This window comes from Takifugu rubripes, chromosome 1 (assembly GCF_901000725.2).
Source record: "Takifugu rubripes chromosome 1, fTakRub1.2, whole genome shotgun sequence".
Classification (NCBI taxonomy): domain Eukaryota; kingdom Metazoa; phylum Chordata; class Actinopteri; order Tetraodontiformes; family Tetraodontidae; genus Takifugu; species Takifugu rubripes.
Window position 1 is genome coordinate 17,750,209 of NC_042285.1, and position 12,965 is coordinate 17,763,173.

Below are 12,965 nucleotides of genomic sequence, written 5' to 3' on the forward strand. Positions count from 1 at the left end.
TTTCTCAGTGGGAGAAATCTGAGCGTGCTGATCATGTCCTCAATGTAACTAAGTGGACTATACCTTGTGTGTTCGAGCCCTCCTTCAGCTCTCCCTCAGGTTTTCCCTGGCTGGGCTTGGTTCTCCTCAGGACCACCACTATTGGTGCCCTTTTTGGGGCTTTTAGGAGGGAAGGATTTTGAGGCCAAATTTTGGGAGGATTTGATCACCCTAGACATGAAAGTAATGCTTCAAGTCGGCTACTGAAACTACTGCAAGCTAATTGCTCTATATATGATTATGCACTGGATGTTTGGGCCCCAGCTGCTGACTCCAAGTGGAATGATCCAGCAGTACAAGAAGTTTTTTTTCCAAAAGGTTGATTGATCCATTTCAGGATGAAGCAGCTGCCAGAGATGAGCCTGTTGACCTGCACTACTTGGTTCCCTTAGCCACAAGGTTGGATAATCCTTTTAGAGAGTGGTGAGAGAAGCCTTCCCATTCCTGTGCCTCTGCTGCAAACTGTTGACAGATCCTCCCTTCTTCCTGCCCACTCAGCAGTTTACCAATCCTAGCTCCCAGCCCTCAGCTGGGGCAGTTAAGAGGAATCATACAGCTTGTTAGAGAGGTCAACAGCCAGAGAGTTGCTGGCACCTTCAGGCAAATGAGTGTATATACCGCTCTCAAAAAGCTCATTTTTGTTCTGCTTGCCTTGCCAAGAGAATCTGGCTGGCCGGTGAATGTTGGAGTGATGGTCAGCACCGTCTCTCCCCCCCCAGTCCAGAATACACTATCTATTAGAAACCAGAACTAGTTAGTGCCTGCACTCAGTGACTCCAGGGCCAAGAATAACCTAAATTGGTATTTAGGCCTGAACCTGGGATGTAACTGATTTGATCAACTTTATTAATCCCAGAGGATACATTTGTACATACAGGTACAAATATTTACAATGTCTGAGGAAGCAAGAAGGTGCACAAACCAAGAGGTGCCCACTAATAAGAAATGCATCTTTTCTCCAGTGTATGAAGACAGCATGCAGACAGACAGTTTTATCATACTTAGCTTTTATGTGTTTGATTCATTTATTTTTTTAAATATTAGGATTGTTGTGGAGAGGATAATCATCTCAATAGCATTTGTTTGGTCTTTACTGCCCTCTACAGGAATGTAGTGGTATTGTCAGCTAGTTGAGTTCTAGTCAGGTCATTACCTAAACTTTAAAGGGCTCATTGTCAAAGGAGAACAAGGCCATGCCTGCCGGATCCCACGATCCATCATCAAGAAGGACAGAGACTGATCTATGAATATCCAAGAAGGAGCATGTCGCCATAGTGACACGTCACGCAGCAACTTCCATAGAAATGAGCGAAGGCTCCGCCCCCAACGCGGCAGCCAGCTCTAGGTCACGTGTTTGTACCTTCTTCTTTTTCACGTTATGGCTACAGCAGTTACTTGCTGCCACCTAACGTATCGGGGTACACACTACAAGCTGTTCTGCAGACGGGGGATATAATATAATTCTATGATCATTTACGCTTCTCTTTAAAAACAAATATGTATGTATATTTCACAGCCGCTGTCTGTGCTACTTGTCTGCTTCCTGCCCTGTTATTTTTAACCAACAGTCATATCCTCTGTATTTGGGTGTGACCACAGCCCCTTTTCTAAGCACAGCTGGCGGTCTGTAATATTTTTGCAAACACTTTTATACCCTGAAAACAGATTTGTTTGGAATTGTTTTTCTTCGCTAAAGAAAACTTTAACGACTGACAAGGCACACAAACATCCTGCTTTTTCAGTCACCATGACTAAATGTTTGTTTTCCAAAGTCCAGTCTGCAATCAGAAATAAAGGCCGCTTCCATGAAGACGAGGAATGGCAGCAACAGATTAAGTTGGGGTTTTTTCAGTCACGGGTTACACCCATTACATTCCCAGAGGGTTTACATGCCATAGATAACTGTGTTATACTGAGAAGGCAGCTGCCGTCAAATACACAATGGACTTCTTGTGAGAGCAGCAGGGTTTTACCAGAGTGTCTTGAATAGAAATTTTCTCTGGTGCTGAAGCTACAATTAAACAACTGACGTTTTCTTCCTAAATGTCACTGGTGGATTTTGTGGAGTTTTGGTTTTAAGTCTCTCTTTCCATTGAGGATTTCAAAGTCTATAAATTTATGATCATTAATATTGATGTTATGATCCAACATTTTGAAAATTACAACTTTATTATTTCACAATGGCTCATATGGATAGGATCAAATGGACAAATGATGCTTGTCCTTGTGTGATCTATTTCCCACACACAGAAATAATCCTTTCTTTCCTGCTAGCTGCACTCATCTATTTTTCTCACAAAGGCAATTTATAAACTCAAATGGAAATCCTCCTGATTTGACTTGTGAACCTTTCAGAGTGGATTTAATGAAACTTGTGAGAAAAGAAGAATGACCTTCAACCAGCTGGCATAACAGATAAAATTAGTAGGTTTGTGTTGCCCATTATTTAATCTGCTCTGTGTGGTGTTATGTGTTTAATAGGACAACTACATTACCCAGCATGCTCGGTAGGAGGGGGTACATGTGCTGGAACGAGTAAAGACGTTTTGCTTGGAAACACGTCTCGTCTTTTTGTCATATAAAATAAAGAAGACAACACACTTTGGAGGCTGTGTGTCATGAAGGGCTTCAGAAAACAGCAGAAGAGTATTTGTCAAGTTTTTATACATATAGTGATGCTGATCATAGTACACGTATGAGTAGCTGCCACAAACTAGCATCAAAATAAGTAGTCATAGGAATCAAGTAGAACAGGTAAAAACGGAATTAAAGCTATATTAAAATGGTAGCGTGGGTGCAGCATAAACAAAACCTCAAATATTATTACGGTACACAAGTAGAAGTAAAAAAAAAAGTGTAAAAAGCTTGAAAAACTAAATACCGGTAATGTCAAACATAAAGAGAAAAAAAGCACAAGAAATCCAAGTTTAAAAAACAATGTTTTTCCACAACATAAAGCTTTTGAAACATGTCTTGAATGAAGAAATAACCTAAATGTAAAAGCTATTGGAAAATAAATGTACAATGAACATTTTTCCAGATTAACGGAATGCTTAATGTCAAAATAAATTAATGGAGGTTTCTCTTAACTTCAGGTTTCTTAGGTACCGGTACCTTGTAAAATGATGTTTATTTTCAGGTCTAATTTCTTCTCGACCTTCAGTAACCTACATGTAACTGCTGTAGATTCTACGGTTATTAAAACTTGTGAAAGGGTTAAACATGAACCAAACCAGAGGAATCACTGCAAGCTTCATCTCAAAGGGTGGCAGATTCCTAAAGACAAAGTTTCATTAATTTGAACATCAAAAATACACAAAATGGAGACAAAACAAACAGCATGAAACACACAAATAACTCATACCGCTTCTATTCCTGCTGGAACTTCTCTAGTGGTTGTGCTGGCCATTGTTTGGACTGCTTGCCAGCGCCTGAGTAATGGTATGCTTCATAGACATGTACATGTTACTTTGATTGCATCATATATACTTATATTTACTTGAGCTTGTGCAGTGTTGTTGTAAATTTTACCCGTTAAGTTTCCCAGATGTGCAGAGGAACCGGATCACAACCGCAACAACAATAATTGAAATTAAAAGGCCAAACAAGGTCCAACAATCTGTACAATGACCTGTAGATGACATGATTCAAGACATTATAATGTCAGAGTAAATGGTGACACTTTAAGCTAATACCCAGTAGAAGTGTGTTTCCGGTAGGTTCTAATTCTCCGGGCATCTGTGTGCCAGGCTCGGTGAACAGTTATGCATGAATCCATACGTGTCACAATTTCAAAAAAGGTTGTGAGGACCAGCTGATGCAGATGCTTAAAACATCATGTTGCTACAACTAATCAATCTAAAATAACTGTGTTTCAATACATTATTAAATTGAATCTGAATTATTGAAACAGAAATCTTTTTAATCAGCAAAGATGTCTCAGACACAGAATCTCACCAAGTTTTCAAAACGCAGAACATCTGTGGCAGAAAGAGGTTTTACCAGTTAGAAACATGTCACCAGATATGCAGGATGATCACACAAAATCCAAAGGTTGCTTTTTTCAGTATTGCACCCTTTAGGGACGTCACTTCCACCTCAACTTTTACAATAATTACATCCAATTCTGGGAATATTGACGTGTGTGTAGATATGGTCAACGAGATTAGCAGGAATAGTGCATGTTGTTTAAAGTTCCTGTCATGTTTCTGGGTAAAAGACTGTCTAAAGCTCTATGAGCTTCAGGGCCTGGGTGAGTTCTCCGATGTGTTCATGTCAAACACAGAATAAATGGAAACTCCACAGTGGAAATAAAAGCTGAAGACTGTAAACCAAAGCTCACCTGCATTATTGTGGACATACAGGCGGCCGTACTTTGAGCCATATTTGTTAGAAGCCTCACACTGGTAAAGGCCATTCAGGGATGCATCCATGGTCAAGAACTTAAGTCTTCCATCTTTAACAGTGACAGACGACTCTGGCCATGAGCCATCAATCCTGAAAACATCAAAATAAACCTCAATATTGAAACAAGAGACCAGAAAAATAATGGCAACTGAGGAGTTCAATTAAAGTTACATTTTGCTTTCTCTTATACAAATAGATGTACCTATATTTGAATTTAATTTTAAATTTAATCATAAATGTTTCAGTTATCCTGTGATGGTGATTGAAGAAATGTGATCCTTTGACAGCTCTAATTTGTTAATGACATATACCATTATTATTATTATTAGAGGTAGAGAATTGTAATTGCCGGGTCATCATGCCATGGGGATAAAGTGGGGATCATTTCCAGTCCGTCCTCATACCTTGAACGCCTCGGAGTGTTCTGAGCAACAATGATTGTGATGCCATCCCTTAGTTTCACAGACCCACAGTCACATTCATAACCCACCATCTGTTCCAATATCGCTCTGACCACCACTCTGGTCTTAAATGGATAACTCGTACCAAAAGGTTCAGAAGGAACAGAGGACATTGATTGCCTGAACCAAGCTGAGCAACAGACAGCAGAGCAGCACCTACTGGTGCTGAACAGGTAATGTTAACCCTGTAAAAATGCACAAATACCGGGGGCAGACCATGATGCCCCAGCACAAATGTCCCACAGGAACCCCCCTTCAGCATAAGCATGTGAAATAACATCACCCAACTAATGTGACAAACGAAACATATAACCAAGCTTTGCCTTGCAACTGCAGACAAAAAGCTGAGAGTGAGACCTCCTCAGATGCTGAGTACTTGTCAAACAGACACATAATGACCTAACTGGACATGAGCAGCTTGTCTCACTCTGTCTGAGAATAGGAGACAGGATGAACCCACCTCCAGTACTTAATGGTCTGAGGACTGAGCACCTTAGATAAAAAGGCAGGGTAAGGCCAGAGTAAACTCCCCAAGCTAACGTAAACAGTCATTACTGACAAAGAGAGCACACATATGGCAGAACGGAGAGCAAGAAGAAAAGCAGGTTTGATTGGAAGCACAAGAACAGAGTCTGAAAGCCATTAGACAGACCGAAAGAGAGTAGATAGAGCTTGGAGTAAAAGGTTAAGGTACAAGAAACAATGAAAAGGTGCAGATCAGTGAGTGACAAAGGCCAAAGAGAACAGTGCCCTTGCATCAGGAGAAGTGCTGACCTCAGGAGGAAAGAGAAAGAAACAAAATATTCTCGGGAAAATCCCGATTCTTAGGTCTTATGAGCACGGGCTACCACTGGCAGATCTGAAAAGAAGAAAAGATCTGATGCTGGTGAGCTGATCAACAAGGGCTTCAAATCCTCCAGATCAGCTGCAGGTGTGGCGGTTCCACAATGAGCAGTTCTTTCCCGGTAGGTAAAGCACAGGGCAAACACACCAAAACAAACACTAAAGGCACCTCAAACACAAGATTATGAAAGTACCTCCCTCTCAACGGCACCGCCTGGCGCCTTACCCGGCTTGTCCTGGTCAAATAGCTCTCAGCAGCCCCTCATCCAGGATGTGGTGCTGAGGAAGCCACGACTGTTCCTCTGGACAATAGCCCTGCCAGTCAACCAGGAACTGGGGGCCTTGTTCCCGTTGACGGACATCCAAGAGACGTCAAATGGCATATGCAGGGCCGCTGTCAATAACGTGTGGGGAGGAGGAGATCGGAAGGAGGAACAAGATCAGAAACCGGTTTCAGTACAGATGGAAGGTGGGATGCAGCTTGTGGGAGGAGGCAACTTAAGGTGCACAGCAGAGGGGTTCACAATCTGATCCACTTCAAAGGGGCCGATGAAATGAGGAGCCAGTTCACAAAGGGGAGGTGGTCAAAAGTGTGCGAACAGCTACACACTTTGGCCTGGCCAACAGGAGGGGCCCAGAGTTCTGCCCTGATTGTCCTGCTTCTGGGACTGCCGAGAGTTTCGCAAGCGGCCAAACACTACCAGAGCGCCATACGTTGGCTTGCACAGAGGCAATGGGGGACCCCAGGGGGCTGATCCCCCAGGGTAGCCATGAAGGGAGACACCCCAGTGACGGTGGACACAGGAGTTATGGGCACATTCCAGCAAAGGCAATAAAGAACTCCAGGAGACAGGCTGTCCTGCCGAGACACAGGATGACAGGCGAGTTGGGAGGGATGTCCTCACTGCAGAACATCTTAGCAAACCGACTCCAGAACAAAAAGCCGGTTGAGAGAAACATCACTGGAACCTGGGTCAGTCTGTTGCATCTCACACACCTTCTTTTGGACCAGGAGGCAGCACACACTAAACAGGAGGGGCCCGGTTCCTGACAGGAAGGGACCTGGTCAGTAAGGTGAACTCAAAATGACCCAGAAAGTGTGCCCGTCATGCTTGCTGAGAATTCAGCTGCTTCGGGTTCCTGAGGCAAGGATCTTGTGATCAGTTCATATCATGCACAGATGGGCAGATCTCTCTAGCCAGCGTCTCCATTCCTGCAAGACCACCACAATGGTGAGTTCTCAATTTCCCACATCGTAATCTTCCTCAGCCGTCGCTTGTCACTGAATAAGAAGGCACAGAGATTAAGCTTCTGGTCCGTGTGGTCTCATTGGGAAAGGACGGCACTGACCCCGATGTCTGAAGCATCTACCCCCCGATGAACTGGTGGCTGGGGTCCAGAGGGACAGGAGGTGAACAAGGACTTCAAATGGATGAATGCTGTTCAGCCTTGTCGGTCCACTGGAACAGCTTGAGGGTAGATGTCAGACACGTCAAAGTAGCCACCACCTTGCTGTAGTCTCAGATGAATTGACCGTAGAAGTTTGTGAAGCCAAGGAAACGCTCAATGTACATGAAAAGGAATCCATTTAGCATATCCCAGAGCCCATCGATGAACAAGGACTGGAAGCATTGTTAGACCTAAAGGCATAACCTGGTAAACCAAGTGGCCAAGAGGCTTATCGAAAGCCGTCTTCCACTCGTCTCATTCTTGGATACAGATGAGGAGATGGCACTCCTCAGATCAAGCTTGGTGAGAAATTGTGCCTCATGAACGGTGCCAGAGTTGGGGGATATTTATTCTTCACCGTGATCTCATTCAGGCCCTGGTGGTCACTCTACCACCGCAGAGGACCATCCTTCTGTTGCATGAAGAAAAGCCCCACTTCCACAGGTGAGGATGAAGGGCGGATCAACTCAGCTGCCAGAGAGCCCAAGAATCCCTTAATCAACATCAACAAGTCTCAGATAACCAACTCTGCCAAAAGAAAGAAAAGACTCAAGTCCATTTGCTGCTTTGTCCACAAACCTCTTTCACACTGACTGATGGACAAGACTACTCACCGCCATTGATGCAGATTTCACCTGTCTGTTTCCAGCATGCTGTTACTATTAAGCAATGGAAACGAGGACTTCCAGTGACCTAGCTCATGAACCAATCATGAAATATAACACATAAATAAATAAAATGAACAAAGGACACAACAACTACAGGATGAAGGGCCTGCAACAACAGGAGCACTGAACGAAAGAGAAGATGTGCAGAAAAGCTATTTACAATAGTGCTATTTAGGAATGAGCCATGTTTATCCATTTGCAGAAGTGAGCATTGTTTCACATGTGTGAATGTATTCTTGCACATATATTATTGCATAGTTTTAATACGTCTTAATGAACAGTTATTATCACACAGGTTTTTAATGTAATTATTGCACATCTGTTTATATACATGTTAAACTTCAACACTCTGGTTTAAATGTGCTTATTGTGGTGTTGGACAGCAGACCTCAATTCACAGAGACACAAGGTGCCTGCACCACACCGGGTAAATTTTAAGGTGGAATCATTATGGTATGTCAATTTATTTTTGGTCTCCAAAGTAAGAAACTTAAAGAGGACGAGCTGGAACTTGTCCCTACTTTCATAGTGCAGGGATTTATGATCCAGGTCATGGTCACAACGTAGTTTATATAAAGCCTCAAGAATAGGCTACGAGGGCATTTATTCATCCAAGTCCATAGTGACGGTGAGAGTGAGGCTGAACCTGATCAGCCATTATCAATACTGGCCTTTTTCATCAGACAGGAACAAGGTTTTTCTTTGAGAGAAATGAACAGATGTTGGTTGCAACCACTCTACCTGGTCCAGACAATCTCTGGCATTGGCTTGGCAGCAGTGTCACAGGAAAAAGAACCATCTGGTTGCTCATTGATATTCACTTCAGAGGGAGGAACTATAAAAACAAAAAGGCTGTGTTATTGCTGCAAGTAAAAACATACAGAGTTCATTTCAGAACAATGGATCACCCTTTGCATGGCTTCCCTCTGGACTGAGGCACGACATGTACCCTATTTACTAATTATACTATATTTACTTAATTACTATGATGTGTGAAGAACTTCTGTCATTTTAAAAAGTGACATATAACAAGTGTTATTATTTATTGTGAGTGTAGTAGAAAAGTCAAAGGATAAATGTGTTGATGCATTGCCAACTCTTCAGACTTCATTTATGCTGTGATTGCACTAATAATACTGTATATCCATGTTGCCACTCAGCTGTGACATGTGTGTAGTGACGTCACATGAGCTAGGCTGTAAAACATCCCACACATATAAGGGAACATACGGGTCGTGTTATCTGCTTCATCACTCTGGTTAACAGTCACTCACTGTACAAACACAGGCACTGTTGAGAGCAGCTGCCCTTTTTCCCTTAACTGTCGTTTATCTGCACCTGCCACTGCATAAAACGGTTGTTGGAGTTCGTTACTTATCTACACGTCTTTCGTGGTGTTTCAAGGACACAAAGCTGACGGATAAATGTGTTTCCTTTTTTAACTGGCGTTGCGAAACCACAGGAAACGGTTGGAGGCGTTAGAGATAAATTAACACGTATTTTACATGTATAATAAAAAATAAGCCAGCCAGGACTGCAGCTCACTGTGTTCCCTAATTTGACAGGGAACAAAGTAAAAACTCAAAAGATTTCACAGACTTTAGCTTAGTTCTCTTTACAGTGTAATATACATGTGGCTCTGGACTACAACACGGTCTCATATTCATTTTTAAACATCTGTGCTTGTGCGTGGACCAAGACACTTGTTTAAGCCATTAAATAATTTTTCACAAAGGTGCCCACAAGTTTCTCTAGAAGAACATGCTGGTCCACTTAATAGGTTCAAGGAAAAGAAAAACAAAGGGATGCATTAGTAAATACATGGTCATTTGCACAAAGTTTTAATGTCTCTGAAGCACAACAAGCTTGAAGTACTGTCTCAAGGCTGACCTGTGCTCGTTGGGCTTTAAGGCTCTTGTGCATGTATTTATCCAAATATGATGTTTGGTCTATTTCTGAAACAACAGAGTGGAATCTGCCATATTTTTGAATATTGATTCACCATAATCCACAGATACAATGACATTAATCTCCTCCAAAATGTAATCATTTGACAGCCCACTGTAAATCTAGTTAAAAGAAAAATTAAGACATTTTAAAAAGTAGAGAGGTCTATTCATAGTGATTTGACGATTTATTTTACCACAACTGGAAGCTTCTCTGCATCTAACACAATAAACAGAACATGTTCAGTTCTTTTACTACACTGTTCCTATCGTCACAATGTGAGGTAAGAGTGTGAGTGAGAAATTGGTGTTTAGAGGAATATTAATACTCACAGTAAATCTGTATGGTGAAGGGCAGAGTTTGGTCTTTAGTGGCTTTACTGGTGACGACACACTGGACCAACTGTTGATCGAGTTCTCTGGATGGGACTCCAACAAGCGAGCTAACGGTAGTTACTGTTCCATTCTGGTGCTCAATAGCATTGCTAAAAGTTGTGAGATTCCCTGGTAAATTACCAAAGAGCCAAGACACAGTTGCAGGTGGTTTGGAACCAGCAGCTGTGCAGGTAGCGAGGGAAACCTCCTTATCACCCAAAACAGGATGATTGTCAACTAGGCTTGAAACCGGAGGCACTAGAAGGATTACAGTTCACACCAATGTCAAACAAGTCACTTCAGAGACTGACTTTCACTCTCTGGCTCCTTTCACACGTGCACTCTATTCCTGAAGTCGTGCACCAGATGATCGTTTACTACATTGTATTCTGGTTCATGCACCCACCATTATGATCACTGAGAGGGGACTCTTGAATTGACATTGAATTGTAGCTAGTTGGTTCAGTTTCAGAATTTTCTGGTGGAGCTGATGTTGAAGCAAACACAGCTCTAAACATTCTCTGGAGTGCACATGTGAGAGAGGCTTCAGACACACAAATATACTGTACATACCAAAAACATTTAGAGATATCGTTTTCTGCTGAGTTGCACCGGGGAACAAAGAGAAGGCACAAGTGTAGGTTCCTTCATCCATCAGTGTGATGCCGGACAGCTCCAAAGATCCATTTTTATCATCAAAGTTTCCAATGAATTTGACTCGGTCACCACCTCCATTTATAACTTTTAGTCCAGATTTTGGCATAATGGTAACGAATTCTGAATCCTGAGGTTGACCTCTAGTACGCTTCTCCCATGATATCTGAGACACAGAGTCATTGGTGTCGATGACACTGCACAATAAGACACCTGTTTCTCCTTGAATGACCGATACGTCCCTTCCAACCACAGACGGGGCTGAAAGATAGAGATAAAAGTCTCATTCAAATCTGATTTAATCAGCAACACACAGGCTGAAATGGAAAATGTCCAAAATAAAGAAATTCACAGACTAACTGGGAAAAGAATGCAACAGATACATATGTTTGTTTGCGAGGTGGGTGGGTGTGGGTTCACAGTCTGGCAGGTGGTTTGGAAGAAGGAAGGTAATAAATTCACCTGGAATAATGAAATAAATATAACTGTCTCTTGTTTCTGCATTCGAGTTGATGGAGCAGTGCTCTCTCACTCAGCAATGACGAAGAAGCGTTTGGAGTCACAATAATCTCCTCTTAACCGCTTTTCCCCTTTCGGGATAACGGGGAGGGTGCACATATATCGCCAGCTCGCCATGTGACCCGCTACCCGCGATGAGAACAAATTATATCTCCATCATCACAAAACAATAACCCCTAAACTCTACCAAAATACATCGTGGGCCTACATTCATGGCTTCTACAGTCACAATAGCAAATAACAAGCTGATACCTCCGACAGTCGTACCCAGGATCATCAGGAAGCCCACCGCAAATATGATGATGTTGCGGTAAAAACACATAATCAACCAAACATGGAGGAAACTTCTTTTGGTTTGTGCTTCTTTGTATCAGTACAGGGGAGGACACGCCTTCTTCAGGGTGACGTCACTTCCCATGATCGCAGACAGAGAGGTTCACGTGCTCCTCGATACGCACTGAAATAATAACAACAGGTTATTAATACAGTTTAGTTTGTATGACTAAACTGCATCACTCATAAATCACACTTTTGCTTTGATGTTGTCTCCATCTTTATAGAAGATCCCCCAATCCTCCATTTTCTCTGGGGTGCTCTCTTCCTCCTCTCGTCCTCGACCAGAGGCCTGGGAACTTGAGGCTGCTGCACCGTATCTTAGCTGTTCCCAGTGCTGCTCTCTTCTGGACAGAGATCTCAGATGTTCCTGGTGCTGGAGCCACTCACCCAGTTTGAAGGCCACATTCCCAACGACTCTGATCAATAGAGCCATTATTCATGTTTTATTGGGTTCTTTTAAAATGAGAACTCTCAGTGAGGGTTAGAGCAGAGTTATTAAGGCGATACTCCACTGAAAATGTTACACTGCTGAGGAGCAGGAAATGCCCTACTTATTGTCATAAATGATCAACAATATATTCACAAATACTCAGATGTTATGTGGCTATTACTGAAAGATGGGGAATAAATGAAGTTTTATGTTTTCATCTGAATCGACAAAAGTGATGTTCTTTACAAGAAGATGATTGGAGAGTGCAATTTAAAGATGGATGGGAATGTGTTAGAAAGGCTTGAGAGTTTCCATTTCCTTGGTATTTACTTTGATCAGAGGCTGAGCTGGAGGAATCAGTCAGGTGGTAAATACATGTAAAAAAAGTGGTGAGATTTCTTTTCACTGATTTTATATCCATGACATAGTTTGATGAGGTCTTGAATAAACTATGGGAGCACAGTTTATGGAACACCAGTCAGTACTAACTGGATAGATGGATATGATCCAGGCACGAACACTTGGAATGTGCCTGCCAACACTTCACCTGTGTTCACGCTCCAGGTGGAGGCAGGAGAAATGCCACTGTGGCTGAGGAGGAAGCAACGACCAGCTGATTACTGGATTAATTTAAGAGGTGATCCTACTAAGGGAGTTCTACAAATCAGTTGGGAGAAAGAGAGAACAAAAAAGAGGAGTTTGGGGTTTAAAGGTGACAGAGTGGCAAGGATATGAGGGAGTTTGATTGGGTGTTTGAGGAAAAGGCAGCGGGGCCCAGTAGTCCTGTTTGGTTCTGTGAGAGCTTGTCTGACAACAAAAATATCAATTAAAACTGTTA

General features: G+C 42.4%; 1 protein-coding gene across 4 annotated transcripts; it reads right to left on the reverse strand.

The window, feature by feature from the left end:
• Nucleotides 1-2,686: 2,686 nt before the first annotated feature.
• On the reverse strand, nucleotides 2,687-11,771 carry LOC115250647 (nectin-1-like). 4 transcript variants are annotated; one of them, XM_029839958.1, is made up of 8 exons: nucleotides 11,614-11,771; nucleotides 10,762-11,103; nucleotides 10,147-10,446; nucleotides 8,609-8,702; nucleotides 4,382-4,536; nucleotides 3,571-3,670; nucleotides 3,404-3,485; nucleotides 2,687-3,315 (listed from the first exon to the last, which is right to left on the reverse strand). In XM_029839958.1, exons 1-8 carry the CDS (start codon nucleotides 11,681-11,683, stop codon nucleotides 3,298-3,300), a joined length of 1,161 nt encoding a protein of 386 aa, XP_029695818.1. In that variant the 5' UTR covers nucleotides 11,684-11,771; the 3' UTR covers nucleotides 2,687-3,297. The 4 variants fall into 4 exon arrangements, with proteins under 4 accessions (XP_029695818.1, XP_029695894.1, XP_029695999.1 ...); XM_029840034.1 differs by having other exon boundaries at nucleotides 11,629-11,760; XM_029840139.1 differs by lacking the exon at nucleotides 11,614-11,771 and adding an exon at nucleotides 11,305-11,564.
• Nucleotides 11,772-12,965: the final 1,194 nt, after the last annotated feature.